At 35.3% G+C, this 21530-nt stretch overlaps 2 protein-coding genes across 3 annotated transcripts in view; both read right to left on the bottom strand.

Annotated features, from left to right (window-relative positions):
- Positions 1–2671, bottom strand: part of lat (linker for activation of T cells) — a gene marked incomplete at its 5' end in the record, with an annotated part of 7142 nt that extends 4471 nt beyond the window's left edge. Inside the window, one exon of the mRNA XM_084431948.1 lies at positions 2668–2671. Within this exon, the coding sequence (XP_084288074.1) occupies positions 2668–2671 (4 nt within the window). The remainder of the gene's footprint in view (positions 1–2667) is intronic.
- A 6080-nt stretch (positions 2672–8751) lies between these two features.
- Positions 8752–20823, bottom strand: spns1 (SPNS lysolipid transporter 1, lysophospholipid). 2 transcript variants are annotated; one of them, XM_084414097.1, is made up of 13 exons: positions 20549–20823; positions 18992–19201; positions 17936–18001; positions 17703–17839; positions 17348–17499; positions 15243–15309; positions 14911–15053; positions 14259–14411; positions 13867–14056; positions 13648–13713; positions 13075–13173; positions 12823–12991; positions 8752–9637 (listed from the first exon to the last, which is right to left on the bottom strand). In XM_084414097.1, exons 2-13 carry the CDS (start codon positions 19194–19196, stop codon positions 9567–9569), a joined length of 1518 nt encoding a protein of 505 aa, XP_084270223.1. In that variant the 5' UTR covers positions 19197–19201; positions 20549–20823; the 3' UTR covers positions 8752–9566. The 2 variants fall into 2 exon arrangements, with proteins under 2 accessions (XP_084270223.1, XP_084270224.1); XM_084414098.1 differs by having other exon boundaries at positions 18992–19198; positions 20549–20769.
- Between the last annotated feature and the right edge of the window lie 707 nt (positions 20824–21530).

The following is a 21530-nucleotide window of genomic DNA, read 5'->3' as shown; positions in this document are numbered from 1 at the left end:
GGACATAGCATAACGTATGATTAAAATATTATTTTTCAAAAATGTTTTTTTACCATTTGTTTATTGTGCTCTAAACAGTGTGATGACATGGAAAAAAAAATATTTCTGGGTCCCAGGAGGATAAAGTCAGAATTGCGAGATATAAAGTCAGAACTGCGAGATATAAAGTCAGAATTGCGAGATATAAAGTCAGAACTGCGTGAAATAAAGTCAGAACTGCGTGAAATAAAGTCAGAACTGCGAGATATAAAGTCAGAATTGCGAGATATAAAGTCAGAATTGCGAGATATAAAGTCAGAACTGCGAGATATAAAGTCAGAATTGCGAGATATAAAGTCAGAACTGCGTGAAATAAAGTCAGAACTGCGTGAAATAAAGTCAGAATTGCGAGATATAAAGTCAGAATTGCGAGATATAAAGTCAGAATTGCGAGATATAAAGTCAGAACTGCGAGATATAAAGTCAGAACTGCGAGATATAAAGTCAGAACTGCGAGATATAAAGTCAGAACTGCGAGATATAAAGTCAGAATTGCGAGATATAAAGTCAGAATTGCGAGATATAAAGTCAGAACTGCGAGATATAAAGTCAGAATTGCGAGATATAAAGTCAGAACTGCGTGAAATAAAGTCAGAACTGCGTGAAATAAAGTCAGAATTGCGAGATATAAAGTCAGAATTGCGAGATATAAAGTCAGAATTGCGAGATATAAAGTCAGAATTGCGAGATATAAAGTCAGAATTGCGAGATATAAAGTCAGAATTGCGAGATATAAAGTCAGAATTGCGAGATATAAAGTCAGAATTGCGAGATATAAAGTCAGAATTGCGAGATATAAAGTCAGAACTGCGAGATATAAAGTCAGAATTGCGAGATATAAAGTCAGAACTGCGAGATATAAAGTCAGAATTGCGAGATATAAAGTCAGAACTGCGTGAAATAAAGTCAGAATTGCGAGATATAAAGTCAGAACTGCGAGATATAAAGTCAGAATTGCGAGATATAAAGTCAGAACTGCGTGAAATAAAGTCAGAATTGCGAGATATAAAGTCAGAATTGCGAGATATAAAGTCAGAATTGCGAGATATAAAGTCAGAACTGCGAGATATAAAGTCAGAACTGCGAGATATAAAGTCAGAACTGCGAGATATAAAGTCAGAACTGCGAGATATAAAGTCAGAACTGCGTGAAATAAAGTCAGAATTGCGAGATATAAAGTCAGAACTGCGAGATATAAAGTCAGAACTGCGAGATATAAAGTCAGAACTGCGAGATATAAAGTCAGAACTGCGAGATATAAAGTCAGAACTGCGAGATATAAAGTCAGAACTGCGAGATATAAAGTCAGAACTGCGAGATATAAAGTCAGAACTGCGAGATATAAAGTCAGAACTGCGATATATAAAGTCAGAACTGCGTGAAATAAAGTCAGAATTGCGAGATATAAAGTCAGAACTGCGAGATATAAAGTCAGAACTGCGAGATATAAAGTCAGAACTGCGAGATATAAAGTCAGAACTGCGAGATATAAAGTCAGAACTGCGAGATATAAAGTCAGAATTGCGAGATATAAAGTCAGAACTGCGAGATATAAAGTCAGAACTGCGAGATATAAAGTCAGAACTGCGAGATATAAAGTCAGAACTGCGAGATATAAAGTCAGAATTGCGAGATATAAAGTCAGAACTGCGTGAAATAAAGTCAGAACTGCGTGAAATAAAGTCGCAATTGCGTGTTATAAAGAAAGATGCGTAGGGTAGAGCGGGGCACAAAGTAACGTTTTTTGACTTTCTCAGTAAATCTACTTGGGGTTCAGAGTATTTATCTTTCCCCACATTCATTTCACACGTCTAGTACAATTATGTGGTTTTGTTTTATTAATGCAGTATATACCCCGAAAGAGTGGAAGTGAAATGTGACAACATGCCCCATAGTACATTGTAACATGACCATATGACAGCTTAAAATGCTATCTGAAATAAAATATTTTCTCAATAAAATACAATTATTAACCTTTTCATATAAAATAATGCCATTTTTTAATCATTAAATATAAACTCATTTTTGGAGTTTTGACTACGAACACAGGAAAACACAGCTATACAACATAGTTCAAAACATATTAATAATTAGTCATTTCTGAGCATTAACTCTCAGTCTTTATTCACCTTTTTCTCATGTTTTCTCAATAGAATTCAAAAAAGTATAGAATAGAATAGCATAGTTCTAATAGGGGCTCATTGTAACGCAGTGTGACAACATGCCCCACCTGCACAACTGGGATTTAAACCCGGCTAGTGTCTTCTGCTAGTTAGCGAAGCATTAAAGAACTAGGCCTATATCAACCATTAAATAACATATTGGAGATTAAAATAATATCAGATTTGTCTAATTTTAAATAAACAAAAAATAGAGATGAAAAATTAACTTTTTAATTAAATTTAAATTTAATTTAATTAAAAATTAAATTTTTGCTATGGTTTAATAAATGTCTATGGATATCTTCCAAAAATTTTTTTTAAATGTTGGTGCAATTTTTTCTCTATATAGTGTTGATATGGCAACTAGTAAATACACCAAGTTTCGTCATGCTAGCATGTGTGGAAGTATTTAAAACAAGTGTGTTACAACTAGCCCTGTGTTACGTTGTGCCCCGCTCTCCCCTACCCATGTCTGTTCAGCGTCTCTCTCTCTCTATTAAACAACAAAGCTGTGAGTTTGACTAATTAAGAATAGCGATGTAACCCCCTCGTTGCTGAGAAATATAATGTAGCGATTCAGTTTTATTTTATATTTTTATTCTATTTTATTAATAAAATTCACGGGCAGCGTTGATAAATTCCTGTGCTCCTAAATGTTTCTGTGTGTGCAAGCATGATCTCTGTGTGCTAGTGACGTGTGTGTGCGCTTCAATGAAAACAGCGCATTAATATAGAAATGTGATTAAACTGACTTGGAACTACCTGTGCATTAAAGTCCCCATGAAATCAAAAACAAAATTTTTTTTTTTTGCTTTTAGTATTAATATGTTAGCCTTACTGATATCTATAAGCTAGTGTGCTCCAAAACAATGACAAAATTCGCATTTAGAAGATAAAAGCGTTCAAAACTTAGTCTCTCACTTCCGCCAATATGGATCAATGATTCTGATGACATCACTCTGCACTTCAGCTTCTCATCACATTTTCTGTCCAATCAAATGCTCTCTAGAATCTGAAGCGTCCCGCCCCCTACATTACAAATAGATGATGAAGCTGCGGCTAAAATTGGTCATTTGTTTACTGTTTTCTAAATGGTGAATGGCACTTAGTGCTCTATGAAGGGGATAGAGAACGATTCAGACGGTGTGAATGCTTTTCATTGGGGCGAATAAAGTCCGGTTTCAAGTTAGTCGCGCGAACTGCCGCAGCGCACAAACAGTCTGTGTCCAGAGACACAGTAGCAGATCATATGCACGAGTCGGCGCAGACCACAAAACATATCGGACCCATTTGAATTCTGCACAGAATGCTGTATTTAAAGCGATGGAGGAGATTAGGAGGAGAAGCGGTTAGAGATTAGGAGGGAGCTCAACGGATCTGGCTGAGCTGTGATAAACAAAACGCTAATGGCTACTTTAAAAAAAAGGGGAGGAACTGTTTGATATGTCCCACCCTGTCTTCCTGTTTCAGTGGAAATTACATCAACACATTGAATAATGCTACACTTTTCAAGGCACTTCAGTGGGCCAGTTTTATTGCACACCTTTCAGCCAATCAGAATCGAGTATTCAGACAGACCATGGTATAAAATACTAGCATGCGCAGAACGCAGAGTCTGGCTAACAAGTCTATCTTACAACTCTTCCTCATAGGGTCATTTAAGAGTTGTGCGAAGTCAAGTTGTAAAACATTTTTTATTGAAACATATCACAAAACATCCTTTTTAACACGAAGCTTTAACGAGACCTTTTTTTTATATTTTTTATTACAGATAAAGAGAGGAGGTCTTACTTGGTTGTTTATACCGCCAGCAGTATGTACAAAGACTGGTTGCGAGTATGATTGACAGGAAGACAGCCCCGCCTACCACAGACAGCAGTGAAGTGACGTCCATAACTGAGAAGACAATGTGAGAACATCAATTTATGGCAGTATTAGGCCACAACGAAGAGCAACAACCTTCTTCTGAACCTGTGGTTTCAGGTTAGTATGACTAACCCGGAGAAAAGCTTGCTCATTTTGCATAAATGAAGCAGCGGCATGTGAAAAGTTAGGTGAACTCATTTTAATTTCGTTTATATGAAACTGACCTATTTAACTATATAAATGAAACAACAGTGAGATCATCAGAGATGATTTGTTTAGGTTCTTTTTCTCGTAGCGACACAAATTTTAAGAAACAGCTGAAGATCCAGATCTTCCATTAAATTAATTTCCACCATGCACATTTAGATCGCTTAACTAGCTTGCATTTCTCTGGATACTTTGTACTCTTAAAAAATTAAGCCTTTTTTTAAAACTTAAGCAAATTGAATTAATAGTAAAAAATCCGTCATTGAATTGAATAATCCTTACGTATTTTGAGTAATTGAACAATCCTTAATCAATTAATCAATTAAAATACGTGAGGATTATTCAATTCAATTTGATGGATTTTTACTATTAATTAAATCGCGTAAATCTTAAAAAAAGCCGTTTTTTTTTTTTTTTTTTTTTACGTGTATCTTTGTCTTTCAGAACGGTGCTGTTGATTTGACTAATCGTTTGCTTGTACACTGGAAAAATCCTATTCTTAATCAGTATCATCTTCTTTTCCAGTAAAAACCAAAACATTTTCGAAAGTACATATCTTAAAAATAAGATTGTTTCTTCAAATAAAGGACAGTTTTAGACAAAATCCCTTTCAAGATATGTACAAGTCCAGGTTCTGTTTTAGCCCTGGGATCTTTTAGAAAAACAAAAATTAGTCTAATTTGACTGTTGACAATGTCAAATAGCATAAACAATGATCATATAAAGAATTCTCACCTGTGTCATGTCTATTGCATCTCAAATAATGTATTGTGCTTGATAGCGTTTTGTGGAAATTACATTTGAAATATTTTTGCAATAAAATTAACTCCCCGCCAAAGATCATTTTATAGCTATAGCATTTTGTGCATCATAAGTTCACAAAGATAATTATTTTCACACTTTGACACATTATTAAAAAATGGATAAGTGATCTTTATCTTGATTTCTCTTTATTCACACATCACGTCTGATTTCGCTCTTCACTGATACCGTTGCCTTCATGATAAACAAATAACACACATTTTTGAAATCTTTGTTTAGATTATTATAGTTTCAAATATGTAATTCTCACATTTTTATGTATTTTTTTCATGTTTTAAGACTGAAAGTCTTGGTTTAGACAAGGGTTAAAATAAATAAATGAAAACTAGAATCTACACACAAAAAAGAAACTTGATATGCATAAATATAAATTATGAAAGTATGATTTAAAAAAAAAAGTTTTCAAGACCGTTTTAATGTGACCACATAAAAACTAAAGCTAAAAGCTAAAGTTAGTACTCAATATGTTAGTTTTAATAGAAATCTGGGACATAAAAGCACAGAAATTGAGCAAACTCCTGTAAAGGTATTTTATGAGATATTTGGACTTTTGTTTTCATGAGTATAAACACCACTGTGCATATATATATATACACACACTGTCGTGCAAAAGTTTGGGATCGTTAAGATTTGTAACGTTTTTAAAAGAATTCTCTTCTGCTAACCAAGGTTGCATTTATTTGATTAAAAATACAAAATACAAAAAAACTGTAATATTGTTAAATATTATGACAATTTAAAATAACTGTTTTCTATTTGAATATATTTTAAAATAAAAAATTTTCCTGTGATGCAAAGCTGAATTTTCAGCATCATTACTCCAGACTTCAGTGTCACATGATCCTTCAGAAATCATTCTAATATGATGATTTGATGCTCAGAAAAACATTCATTATTATTGTCAATCTTGAAAATAGTTGCGTAAAAAAAAAAAAAAAATCAGGATTCTTTGAACGCGTGTGTGTGTCAGCTAATTTAACACCATTACGTATAACACTCGGATAGAAAACAAACTCCTGATTGCCTCAACATGAATCAGTGTGCATTTTAGTGGAAACAGGCTCTTCTTCTCTATAACATTTCAAAAAAAAAAATCTCTGAGAATCAGCTCTTTTCAGACGACACGTTTAGCTGGTTTTAATCAGTCAAATTCTAAATCTGCGAAATTTCACTCGGCATCACCTTTCTTGCAAGCTTTTACACACCTTTATATATGCTAGTGTGTGGCTGTCTGTGGTTGCATTCAGTGCCAGGAAACGGATTTCCTGTATTTTGCAGTTAGATGAGAAGAAAAAAAACGACATATTATGAGAGGTTTGGGCCTCACTTAATCCTAGATCTGTCAAGTTATAGAGAACTACTACCCAGAACCCCAAAAAGCGGGCCAGATGGTCTGCACTTCCTTATTTTAGAATAATTTTTCTCCTTTATTTTTTTTTTTTTTTTTGGCATGTTCTTTGCCACCCAATACTGTATTATGGTCATTTGACAAATCAAATCATGACCTGATTCAACACAACAGGATTACTCATTTATATGCATAAAATTATTAAAAGTATTCGTATAACATGCTTTATAGCACCCATTAAGAAAAGATGTGAGAAAAAAAAAAAAACTAAGAACATGAAATTCTTTTGAAATTGGTTTGACAAAGGAAATTGAGTGTAATAACGAGGTTTCATTTGCGGTTGAAGACATCTTGACCCTTGGATCCTTATCAAACTACAGCCATATAACAAGCCAGCAATACTGTATCAGTCCGTTTAGAGTGACTGTAAATAAAACGTCTAAATAATGTGATATATGATCTACAAATATAGATATTTTGAAACATTTTCTTAATATGAACTCCACACCCAAAATGAAGGAAAGTCACCTTTCAAATTCATTTTTGTCCTGATAGATGTTATAAGCTCTTCACGTCGGTGCTCAATAGCATGTTACTTGCACAGAAGAAAACCAAAGGTGTTGACAGTAAAGCTTGGACTTGCAAACTTCCTCATCTCCACTGATCAAGAGCGGCAGATCATATAGGATCTCTAGAGTTTGTGGAGTTTCAGTTTGCAGAAATTAGATGTAAATGAGCATTACTTCGCTCAAACTCAAGCTCTCTGTATCGTATCACAGAAAACGTCAAGAGCATTCCACATATAAGTATGCCGCAGTTTTACATGGTGAACAGAAAAGGTAAAAAGCTTACCGATGAGAAGCAGCAGTCAAGTCAAATCAAGACACCACACTTTCTGCTCAGCAGAAACCTGCAACCAAACTGGAGACCAGTTCACACTCACGCTGTAGATGGTAAAAATCACACCTAACTCACAGCTCACTATGAAGGTGCCACCATTTTTTATTCTTCCTCCCACACAAATGACTACTTGTTCATCCGTTTTCTAAACGACCTCCCAACCCAAACTTGAACGATCCCAGTAGTCAGTCTATTAATACGCTCATATCTGCTGAGAGGTTCCTTAGGTTTTATTAACTAATACGAGACGTTGAGGTGTGTCCTGATCTACAGGGCCTTTGCTGCAAAGAACTTAACTTTTAGGTTTCTCTCCTCGCTGCACTTGCTCTCTGCATCCTCATAGGCTCATTGAAAGCGCCGTTCCATCACTCGCACCAGTCAGCATCTTTTTCCCCCCCCTTTTCATCTCTGTAACTGGCTGCTCTCTCGCTCACTTCACCTCCCTTCCTTATCTCGTCTCTCATATCTGAAGGTTCGCTTTCTTGCTCGGTTTTCTGTCGTCATGCAGATTCGATTGCTTGTTTTAGTTTTCTTTCTTAATTTTCATCATTTGTCAGACGTCAGAGAACATAACACGGACCACTAAATGAGCACGGGTAAAAGGTGAAGTCAATAAGGCCTCGTTTTCTGTAAAACCTGTTATCAAACATTATAGATTATTAAAAGTGCTTTTTAAACTGAAAAGATCGAGATTCATTAGGCTGAGAATTTGAGCACATTAGAACAAAAATCATACTTTTTTCAATGTCAAATAATAATAATAATAACTGGTCATTTTAAAAGTCATGCTTTATAATGTTCCACAATAAAGTTACACACAATACACACAAGTGTTTCCCCTGCAGTTTCATGAGAAATGAATGAGTTCTAAACATGTGCAAATTAAAAACTGTCTGTTTAGAGCTGTAAGCGTTAACTCTGCGCTTCGTTATGGCGGACAGTGAGTCATAATTTCTCAGTCTTGCCTCCCACTCTTGTGGCATTTTGTGGTGTTCTTGTAGCCTACACAAACACAATTGACAGGAATGACATATAGGTACAAGTATATTCTCACATGCACAACAACATCCACCAAATGCTCCACTGCACGGAGAACGCATGTTTCGATTCAGGCTCTTCGCTTTTCATAATTCATTCACGAGACTAATTTTCACAGCAAATTTACCAAACAGGCTTGCATCTCTATATCCCACCTACAAACAGGAAACCACAGCAACTGAAAAACCTTATGATCGTCATTGTTGCCACTGCAGAGAGAAAGAGGACGCAAACATGCAAGAGAACGGAGAGAAAGATATAAAGAAGTAGTTCCAAAAAAGACTTGCCATTATTAAGATATGCTGTAAGGAGAAATAAAGAGAGTAACACATTTAAAGATTTAAAAAAAAAAAATTCAAAAGACACAAATAAGATTACATCTCTAATTTAATATTTAGAAAAGTTACAAAACAAGATTAGCAAGCAAGTTTGCAAATTATGTCAAAAGAATGCACTACAAACTGCCTTCATTTAAAAAATAAAATAATAATAATTACAGTACAAATGGCACATTAAAACATGCCATGAACCAGGCCATCGCGACAAAAATACGTAACAATATTATTTTTAAAAATATCATCAAACTAATTAGTATCTGAATCATGCCATGGTAGCATTAGTGTTTGTTTTCTGGTTCCGTCCTGAAAGACTCTGACAGCTCAAATGTAGTATGGAAGAAAACATTAAAACAAGAAGAAAGTGGAAAGTTTGTAAAGGCAGATCACAGACATCTGCTAGTTTTGATGAGGAAAAAATAAAATAAAACAAATGCAACAGTAGTTTGAGAGTGAATGATTTGAAAAATCAATTCAGGTCCCCTCCAATTTACACTTGAAATGTAAAACGCGACTCGATGAGTTTTAATTAAAGGTGAAGAAACATCCCCAACGTATAACCTCGTGTGCCTCTGTCTCCTCCCAGGCAGAATGGTTGATGGCACACAGGACTTCCCAGATGTAAGATGTTGTTAGTTCATAATGTTCCCAAAAAAATCAATATTGGCGTTAAAAAATCTAAGCATAATAAATTACTATAAAACTCCATATTGTGGAGATTGTCCAATCAGTGATTACTTTGTCTGACACTGCTCCAGGATTGGCTGCTGATGGCACTGGCTCTGTCTGCCAAAGCCAATCAGAATGTTGTTCCCCCATGTTGAAAAGCATCCAAATTCTTGCATCATCTCAAATTAAAACACTTGACACTGACACTTTAGTGGACCTGCCTCTCTTAGGGACAACAATTGGTGCGTCATCTGGAAAACAAAGAGACATCAGTATATTAGATTTCTCACGTGCCTGTAATGACCCTGAAAAATCAGCATGTGAATAAGAATTATAACAACAAATAAATAAAAGGAAAAAGGAAAAATGGACTTGAAAGTAAACAACCAATCAGTATTTTAGGAGGAAAAAAATGGAATATTTCAAGCTTGATGTCTCTGGACTGCATTTGTGCTGTCAATTATAGTTTACTAAAACCATTTAAAAAAAAAACATTTAACATTTTTCATTTTTATTTAGTATAACTACTCATTTAGCTATACATTTTAATTTAGTATAATACTAGAAAAACTTAAACTAAAATCTAGACTTAAAGTCTAATAAAAATACACAAAACAATCAAATTAAATGACACTTAACCAAAATTAAAATGGAAAATGAATATATAATAATTAATTCAAAATAGTAATAAAGATAATAGTATCTCAGTTATACTAAAATAACGCTGCTGTCAGATAACTGACTCACATCTTCTAATTAAAACAATAATACTTAAATGTTAAATAAAAGGATTTTAAAGAAAACTGTATTTTTTCCCCCAGAGGAACTTGTGTACAGAGTTATGTCAGGTCAGTCATACACAACCTCAAATAAAAGGACTAGGATAAAGTAACTGATTAGAGAACATGAAAGTTGAAAGAAAATATTCAGTGGTTGAAAATTGCTAAAATAACTTTTACTGTGCATACAAATGCCAATCTGAACAAATGATAACGTATACAAAACGCTAGCGGGTTTTGTGCCGAATTCTGTGACCATAGTAGGTGCTGTATTGAGCTAATGCTAATCCTAACCTTATACCTTGACCAAGGCTACTTGTGCCGAAACATTGGTAATAAATGTGCTTAAGAGAGTGTGTAGTTATTTTTTCTTTGCATCAAGTTTTTCGCTTTAACTTGCACCTCATAAGGTGTGTTTGCTTTGCTGTTCTTATGAGAACCCTAACCCTACTCCCACTACATTATGTTTACGGTCACATAATTCACTATAAGACCGGCTCCAGGAGAGAGTGAGACAGACAAGCAAACATATCATGTATCGTATCATACAAGGTACATAGAAATAGCAGTAAAAAAATTATGATTCAGTATCTTAGTTGATATTACTCGTCAAGTTCTGATTTCTGAGAGACGCACCTCATTTCATTCACAGAGTTTACACTCATTCATGAATACATACAAGTTTAAAATGTTTAAATAGACACATCAAATAATAGAAAATGTGTATAATGTACTACTTTAGCTTCATTCACTCACATTACAGGGTCCCCGCGGATCCTTAAAAAGTCTTAAAAGGTCTTAAATTAGATTTTTTAAATTTAAGGCCATAAAAAGTCTTAAAAATATATATATTTTTAAAAATGTCTTATTTTTACTTATGAAAGGTCTTAAATTTTAGATGACACTTTGACTTAGACTTATCTTGCTTTCGAAATTAAAACGGAAATTATTATTTTTAATTCTATCTTGGTGGATTTGCTTGTTCACGTGACAATTCGCGTCACTTACGGCAGCATATTAGCCCACGTCTGTCTCCTGCACGCGAGAGGAGAGAAGAAAACGAGTAAATGTCAGTTCAATTGTAAGTTCATTCTTTATGTGCTTAGGAGTGTGCGATGTTGTCTATGAACTATAATGATATTGTAATCATTGTTTTAACTATGTACGAGCCACTGCGAGTGCGAGCTGACATCGCGTTTCTCTCATGCTTGACTTCACTGCGTGATGTGCCCAAATGAGTTTTTGTCTTATATTTATATCATATTATGTTGTTATATTAGAATATCATATGAGCAAGAGTGCCGTTTTCCTGTGCACAATTGCAAATGTGATATTTATTTTATACAACCGTTAAATTAACAATAAAGTTAACATTGTGAGTTACTTTTTGGACACAATATTGTCAATTTTCACTTTATATCGCCGACGAGAATTTCATAATGAAGCCGTGGTCCAACAGACAGCGATGATTTTTTTGTTTAACTGAAATCCGCGTTTTGAACGAATCATTTTAACGATTCAATGAACAATCACTTTTTTTTCTGAATGAATCAGCCGTTTGAACAAATCGGTTGAATGAATGACTCCAACAACTCGCTTATTCTTGCCGCCACCTACTGGTGGTTTTAGTTTCATATTTAAAGTATCCTTTAATTAAAACGTTGAAATTATAAATCATTTCATATTTAAATATTGAATAGCTTTATTTATGCAATTGTAAATGAAGTGTAAATATAGTAGGCTAATGCCAGTTTTGATGCCGCTTCTGTGTCACCTCTGCACTGCAAGGATGGATTTGAAATTAATGATTTATTTTGACATTGGTACTGTGTTATTCTAATATAATTTAATTTGAATGTTAGAATTTGACATAAAAGGTGATGCATACCTCTAAATACGTTTAGAAACAATGTCCATATATAGGTGAAAATGCCCCTGGAAATCAATTTAAGATAGCAAATATTGCCGCTTAATAAAAATGTTAATTTCGGTCACTACTGTGAACTGACCACTGCATAGAATATAAAAAATATGAATATCGTGGGTTTGCTGTCAACAACAGGCCTAAACCAGCCAGGGTACCAGTACAAAAACACAATCAGTAAAATATCATCTAATTATTATCAACAAAACTTTGAAAATATCGAGACATATTTTTGTCAATATTGCGCACCCCTAATGTACGGTATTAATTTTGATTTCTTCAGGTCTTAAAAAGGTCTTAAAAAGCCTTAAATTTGACTTTAAAAATTGTGCAGATACCCTGCATTATGTTGATTTATGTCATAATTTGTTAAATGTTTAAATGTCTGAATAAAATAATAAAATCTGAATCTGAAAATCAGACTCATTATTAGTGTAGTGAATTTTGGAAGCCATTTTCAATGCTTTTCAGACTAAGATATTCGGCTTCGGGCACATCCCTAGTATTTAACCAGGAATGTTTTCTTTGAAAATGGCTATTAATGATGTAATAATTGATCATTCAAATACACAAAATAAATAAACAATACATTTATAAATATATACACAGAATAAATAAAATGAATAACTAACTGGATTTGGACAAGAATATCCTGAAAATGGCAAATTCATTGGAAATAATAATGGCCTGTAATCTAAGAGAAGACTGTGAGGTCATTAGTGATATCACTCACCAGAGGGGACATAGTTCTCGGCCAGTTCTCTGTCCTTCTCAATGAAGAGGGCCGTGGCAAGGAAGAAAGCTCCGCCCCCCACAGCCACGAAGGAGCACAGCAGGAGTGACATCTGAAGTGAACGAAACTCCCACATGTATGAGTCCGACTCCTTTATCGAGTCTGACACCTTAATAGGGGGAAAACAGACCACATGCAACCTCAAACGTCTTATTAAAAGAACTTTTCTGTGCATTCGTGAGATTGACGTACCACTCCTATGAGGTAAGGGCTAATAGCGTCGCCCAGCAGGTGCGAGAGCACAATCTGAAACGCTTCTGCGGTGGAGCGACGTGTAGGGATCACAACATACTGAAAGAAAGAGAGAGAAATAAGGACATCGAGAAAGAGAACTCATGTTATTCCACACATATTTCAAAGTAAATAATAGTTAGGCTATTAATGGGGCAATAAACGTTTACATCTTGATTTTTTTGTTGTTGTATTTTTAGCATTTTAATCATGTATTTATATTTAAAAAATATATATAATGAAATAATTTTAAGTCCTTATGTGGTTCCACTACTTTATAAGACTTTGAATATAGTGTGCCAGTGATATTAACTACCTTTTTTGTCATTTTTTTTTTAAACGTTTGAATGGCATTGAATGGCAATAACTGATTAACGTTTCTTCAAACAAGTCTAATTTTGTGTTTCATACCAAAAAACACAACTAGTATACAAGTATGCAAAGAAATGAGGGTGAGTGAATAATGAAATAAAACCATCTTTTCATTATTTTTCAGAATTGGTAGTGGATTAAATGGGAGGAAGGGAAACTCACCAGTAGGATATCTGCAACAATGGCCCAATTCATAGACAGGAATGTCTCACCCAGGAAGATAAAGACCTGATGTGAAAATAAAATAGTCAACCACCATTATGATCAGCATTAAACTGCCCTAGATTGAAAAACAGCACTGAAGTCAATAAAAAAACATTTCCTGGAAAAAGAGCTTTCAGATAAAACCAGGTCAGAGGAGAGGTCAGATGAGTGACTTACATAAGTGGCTGAAGTGCTAGCCTGGGCAAACATGATGGACAGATAGAGAAAGGGAGCAGAGAGGAGGAGTCCTGCAGCACAGACTAGGGGATCAGCTCGAGGGGTTCTCGTCCTCAGCATCTTGCTGGCTTGCACTCCACTCGCGACGCCCAGGATGCCCGACACAACTGTGATGCCGCCAAATATCAGACTGCAGAGCAGAAGAACATTACCAGTGCATGTTCTTAACAGAAGTATATTTACAATACAGCATGTGCAAACGCAGTACTCTAAATGGTAACGTCATAACAGTATCATAATACTACAAAGACATTAAAAAACAAAAGTCGGTGCGAATGTCATGGGGTGTATCTTTAGAGAGAGATGTTTGTGTGTGTGTGAGGGTCTGGTACCTGTCAGAGTTGTCACAGGGGATTGTTAAACACGGCTGCTTCTCTCCTATGAAGACGCCTGCTCTGAATAAAAAGGCAGGGGCCCACAGGGCCAGTGATCCTGTCACAAAGGCCACCGCAGTGAAGCCAAACGTGGACAGAATAAAACTTGGACTGAGACAACCACCAAAAAAAATAAATAAAGAAATAAAGAAAATCAAGAGGGAAAAGGGAAAAAGCATTTAGTTCAGCAAAGAAACAAGCAGTGTAACTACAATTTTTCAATGTTTCAGCATTTTTTTTTGGACGCACAAAATGAAAGTCAATTAGGTCCAATGTTGTTTTAAGCTCCACTGACTTTCAAGCTATTGGCAATACAATGGAAACATTCTTAAAAACATGCATTTCTAACAACGGCAGTCACCGAGAGCAATGCTAAAGCTACAGCTTTATGATAAAAAATTACCCTGAAATCTGATCAAAATTGCTTGTGATTGCTCACGACTGATCATATCAGAGGCTGCAGTGTTATCAGCAGTAATAACAGGAAAAAACCCTCAGTCAGGACAAGCAGCATTATCAGACATTGAAAATTTCCCTGCGTGACATCCAAGGCAAAGGTCATGATTTAAAAATGATGCTTTAAAGGCAACATGAGCTATCAGTGACTCACTTCCTGCCGAGTGCTTTCATATCCACGAGCCAGCTGGTTCTGTGCAGCGTGTGCTCCGGGCGAGCTTCGATAGCACCGCGCATCGGTTCCTTAACCACAAACAACAAGAGGATCACGGCCAACAGCCCCAGACCAGGGGTCACCTAGGAAAGAGAAACAAACAAATAAATAAAAGGAAGAGACACAAAGAAAGTGAGAGTAAGTGGGAGAAAATTACAGAGAACTGTTATCATATTTTATCTCCAAGTGTGATTTTGTGGTGAAAGCAGCGTGTATTATGTAATCCACCCATAGACAGATAAACAGTGAAAGCTTTGGTGCTGCAGACGTACCCGAAGAGCCCAGTGCCAATCCCCAGCCATTTCATCCACTTTTGAGCCCACGATGTAACCCAGACCACTGAGGAAAGAAAAGCCAGCAGATCTGAATGAGAACTGGGATGAAGTCTGGTCCACACTGCAGCTTATGCTGGCAGAGAACTGCCCATTTAAACAGGAAGTGAATATCTGATTGTAGAAGTATCAAGTGACCAAACAGTTGATGATTAGGCCTGTCTTAATGTGCAATTTGAGACTCTAATATTCAAAAGTTTGGGGTCAGTAAGATTGTTTTTAAGTTTTATTCAGGAAAGACGTTAAATTTATCAGAAGTGTCAATAAAGACATCATTTTACAAATGTTTTTTGAGCAGCAAATCAGCCTATTAGAATGATTTCTGAAGGATCATGTGACACTGAAGACGGGAGTAATGATGCTGAAAATTCAGCTTTGCTGTCACAAGAATAAGTTACATTTCAAAATAGAAAACAGTTATTTTAAATTATTAAAATAATATAGGGTCATTCCGTGTCAAATCAACCAGAGGTTCCCAGCTGGGTAAAATGCAACAATTTGAACTTTGAGATCCCCATATCTATGAGACTGAACTATATAGGGCCTTGGAAATGAAGATTTCAAAAGGAAAGTTTTCAAAAGGAACGTTACAGGCATGTAAACTTTGGAAAAACAATATTTATGGCACTCAGAAAGATATGTTCTATGCAATTGCGTTGATAAAAAAAAAAACATGAGATACATTTTCAGATATTCCTCTTCAAAAGAAAAAAGTATCAGCTTATATGCAAAGTGGCCCACGTTTGGTTTTTGACCACTGAAAATGTTTACAATTTACTCATGGAGCCGCATTAAGATCTCCATATCACTGGGATAGAGCCAATCGAGGGCCTTTAAAATGAAGATACCAAAAGGAAAGTTTGTTAAGAACCAGAATCTTTAATACTTCTTGAGTTAAAGGCACGCAAACTTGAGGCAAAAGACACAAGAAGTGCTTTTTGCCATTTTTGAACCATCATCGTTGACATATAATGAAACAAAGATTGCGAAAGCCAACAGACTTAACTAATAGACCTACCAATCTCTGTGTAAAAAATAAAATAATGCTGCTGCTGCTTTCTAAAGTCATTTTACCCCTCTGTAAATTGGCTCCAAATCTACAAAATAGTGGATTACTCAGTAAATATACATCTGTGACAATTAATATTTGGGCTTTCATCATTATTTATGTTTGTTTTTCTTCAGAAATAAATATGAACAAAATAACAATTTTGAGCTGGGCGAAGTTTCCAAAATTTGGTTGATTTGACATGGAATGACCGTATAAGTAATAATACAAGTGATTATATTTCCCAACATTTCTGCAACAATGAATAATTGTTGAATTTAATTGAAAAACGTATTTAATATTTACACAAATTAAAAAAACAAGCCTTTCAGTAGAAGTTGGAAATGTTTTATCGATATATTTAAAGTTGAACATTTTAAACGAAGCGGAATTAGCGACAGGTTTTTCTTCCATTTTGTGATGTACATCCGAGGACATTCTATTGGAAAAGAAAAGTAAATGTAGGAGGGACTTTGTTCAATCCACCAGTTGTTGATTGGATGGAGGAACATCTGAATTTGAGCTTGCAGTCGAGGGTAAGTAAGGGCCGGGGTTTAAGCAGACTAAACGATTGGATGGAGTCCGGCATACGTCACGAGAGAGAAGTCTGTCTGTCATTAAGTTGACATTTTGATTAAGAACCAAGGAAAAAATGACATGCATGGATGAATTATTTACAATAAGATCAATAACATGCATTTAGAAAATAGAATTTATTTCATGTCGACTTTAATTATCCTCACAACATTTAACAAATCCAGTGACTCATTTGCCCTTAAAAGTGCTCAACAGGAGCAGCCAGGAAACTTACAAAAGCAACTCCATTTCCTGGAGTGAATAAAACTGATAATGCAACTGTGTGTGACAGAGTGTGAGAATGTGCATAGAGCTAAAGTGTGAATAACCTAGATACCAGTATTTCGACTGGCAGTTCTCTCTCTGTGTGTGTGTGTGTGTGTGTGTGTGTGTGTGTGTGTGTGTGTGTGTGTGGTCCCACCTGCCCACTGGGATTGCAAAGTAGAACAAGGACAGCATGTTGGTCCTCTTCTCTTTGACGAACAGATCAGCGATGATGGTGGGAGCAATGGTGGAGTAACTGGCCTCTCCAACACCCACTAGCCCTCGAGTCAACAACAACGCCCAGAAATGCTGAGAGAGGATTTATCCTATTAGTTTACTCTACAAATCACACTTTAAAACATAAATACAATTCAGTATATCAGACACCGAATCAAGAGACTGAAAGCTATTGCTTTGAAACACAGTCTTTGAGTAAAATGGTATTCAAATATAAGAGTGAGGTTTAAGCCTTAGGCATCTGGATAGTCTAAAATGTTTTGTGTAGGACTTACTTCTTTGCTAATGAAGGAGCTGGCAAGTGTCACCAGACACCAGAAGAAAATACCCACACTCATGATCAACTTCCTGTTGTACCGGTCACCCAGGTATCCAAACACAGGAGCCAAGAACATGTAGCTGCAGATGAAGACTGAAGGGCAATAAAGAATCAAACAAAGTGAATGAAAAATGTAATAATTAAATAAATAATAATAAAACCAATTTTACATGGTATGAATCTGCTCACCTGTCTGAAGTAGCCCTGATTTTCCATCACTAATGCCGAAGAAACGCTCAATGTCTGGAAGTACACCTGAAAGAGAGGAAGTATATTGTTATCACAGCTTTATTACTGACCAATTCATACGCTGTTGCGCATTATATGTTTTAAAATCTTTTTTATTTACAAAATCAAACATTGGCAACCAACAAGAAATCTCTTTTTGCTCTACTTTTGCTATTTTATTAATATTACTTAACCTTTAAAAGAGCAGGGTTGTTATTGTTAACTAAAACGATTAAAATTGTTTTCATTATGGAAATAAAGCTAAAATAAAATAATCGTGTAATAATGTGAATATAGTGATGAAGAAAAGAAAAAAAAAGTACACTATTGGCATTGAAATACATGTGCACAATTATTTTGATAAATAATAATAATTATTATTATTATTATTATTATTATTATTATTATTATATATATATATATATATATATATATATATATATATTATATGAGTGTAAATGTTAAGGTTTGATTAATGCAGTAATTAACAATTTTCTGCATATCAATAAATGAAAATCGTTTCCCCAAACCTAAACAACTTATTTGCACGACTGCAAACATGAATATTAGACGATCAATTTAAACTTAAAATGAAAATTAGAAATGGTACCAAGGAAAATACCTTTAAATTTAAGTACTAAAATGACTAAAACTGAAATAAAAATAAATTAAAACTAAACAGAAATAATTAACAAAATGCCACAATTACGTACCAAAATGACTAAAACTTAAAATATACAAATAAAATCGAATTCGAAATTTGTATAAATAATATAATAGTTTATAAAATAAAAAAAATAAAATAACACACATAAAAACTGAATATGAATTTTCAGAATTAGCGATGTGATTTACAAGTGATTCAAAAAGAACAATCCAGACTAGGATAATCTTATACCATGAACATAAAGCACATTATCATGCCGTTTATGGGTGTTGATGATGTATGCCTTTGTCTTGTGCATTTGATCTGGATGAAAAGGGAGCACCGATGCGCTGAAATCTAGCACTGATTACCTGCCACAGTGAATCTGTCCATATAGTTCAGCAGGTTGATGTAGCAGAGTACAATCACAGTCAATATAGCTCTCTTATCAGACACTCCACTGGCAGACTCCTCCTCCTCGGGCTGAGGTGAACCCACTCCATTGTCAGCCGGCACCTCCTCCTCATTATAATCTGAGAAGAAGGGTGTGGTGTCCGCAACATCTGTCCGTGACATCACTGCTGCCGAAAAAAAAAAATACATGTATAAAGATGACATAAAGCGAAAGTGCCAGTACAAATCAAAGTCTTAGCAATAATACTGCATAAACACAGATTTAAAAAAAACTTCTTTCGAACATGGATGGTTTGATCTACCACAATCACATCCAAACGGGAAGTAAAACCATTGACATTAGCCTACAGTGTTAACTGCTCAAGAGCAAAAAAAGACCAAAGTCTACTACTGATTACACACAAATATTATTGATCACATCATTGTAATCTCAACCTCACATGAGAATGATGAAAATGCTTATAATTTGCATGCAAAAAAAAAGTGAATGAAGTTGCTGTGACATTAAAGGAGCGTATTTGATTAGTGACCATATATGGTGCAGAATCTTTTTCTTCTTTTTTTCCATTGTCTGAAATTTTTTATTATCTACTTTTTTACATTTACAAAATTCCATAATGATTTATTTCAGGGTTTAAATTAAATTTTAAAATAAGTTTTTAAACGTGGACTTAAACTTTTGATCCCCACTGTCACCTTTGTGTGAGATAATCCGTTTAAAATATAGACAAGCAAGACGATGATGAATACTGAAAGAGCTCTTTGTTTAAAGCCCCGAAGCCATTTATCTAGAATAGATTCCACTGGGACAGAAGTCATGATTTATACTTATAATCTAGTTTGTCAGGAGTGTAGTTTAGATGTATTAGGAAGAAGACACATGGAGAGGGAAGTAGGTACAAGCTCGTGATGCGAATTAATCTCACCACAATGTCATGTGAATACAATGATGGGGGAAAAAAAACATTAGCAAGAAAACTGTATGAGTGCACGATTTTGATAAATAATATATGAACGTAAATGTTTAGGTTTTTTTAAAACAGTAAATAGATTAAAATCAGTGCCCAAACCCTGTGTGGGATAACGTGTCAGAAGAATCTTTATCTACTTTCAGCAGATTGTCAGCTGAATCAAAATAAAACTGAACCGTTTTTTGCTGATTGATGATATCTGATGCCTGGTGTTGACCAACACTAGTCTATGTAAAGACATGATGCTGATTAAGCAACATATTCCACTGACAGCAACAAAAACACACACAAAGCGCGGTATTTCATGTGGTTATTTTGGAAAAGGCACAGAAAACGGTAAGGTTAATGGTGGTTTATTCGTTAAAAAAAAAAAACTACATTGGAAAAGCAAAACATTCAATTACAAAAATAAGGAACAACCGTTCATTTAACATTGTTGACAGACACATGTAAATCACGAAACCTATATAAAAGAGCGATATAAACTGTCTCCCATCTGATCTATCCGAGACTGTTTACTGATCGGTATACAGTGTTGTTTACCTGGAAAATGCAAAGCGACGTCAGACGTGTCCTTAAAGTTCTTCTTCTGGACGCTGTCGGGCTCCCTCTGGGTTGTCGTGACGTTTCAGGACCTTTACCTTATCTCCTGTGTGAACATTTTTGAATTGCAGTGGAGAGTCTCGAAGCGAACTGTGTGCAGCTGACCGACTTATACAGTTTAGTTTCTGATCTACAAGCTCAGTGCGACGCCATGTTGGAATGACGCAGTACTTCCGCTGCACAGTCATGTGAGCGCTCCCCCCTCCCCAACAGCTGCTGTCTTTTTTTTTCTTTTTTTTTTATTACTGCTTAAAACAATACACAAGTAATAACAGATAACAACAGAATACAAAAAAAAAAACAACAAAAAAAAAACAAAGGGGGAAATAATATAAATTAAACATTAACAAATTATGAGAATGAAAAAAAAGGACAAGGAGTTACAAACATAATGTTTTTAAGGCTTTTTTGTTCTCAGACAACCTAATTGAGAAGAACTACACTCACCTAAAGGATTATTAGGAACACCATACTAATACTGTGTTTGACCCCCTTTCGCCTTCAGAACTGCCTTAATTCTACGTGGCATTGATTCAACAAGGTGCTGAAAGCATTCTTTAGAAATGTTGGCCCATATTGATAGGATAGCATCTTGCAGTTGATGGAGATTTGTGGGATGCACATCCAGGGCACGAAGCTCCCGTTCCACCACATCCCAAAGATGCTCTATTGGGTTGAGATCTGGTGACTGTGGGGGCCATTTTAGTACAGTGAATTCATTGTCATGTTCATCCGAGGATGGGTACATGGTGGTCATAAAGGGATGGACATGGTCAGAAACAATGCTCAGGTAGGCCGTGGCATTTAAACGATGCCCAATTGGCACTAAGGGGCCTAAAGTGTGCCAAGAAAACATCCCCCACACCATTACACCACCACCACCAGCCTGCACAGTGGTAACAAGGCATGATGGATCCATGTT

This window comes from Rutilus rutilus (genome assembly GCF_951802725.1).
Source record: "Rutilus rutilus genome assembly, chromosome: 1".
In the NCBI taxonomy this organism is placed as follows: Eukaryota; Metazoa; Chordata; class Actinopteri; order Cypriniformes; family Leuciscidae; genus Rutilus; species Rutilus rutilus.
This window is presented reverse-complemented; position numbering and strand designations above follow the sequence as displayed.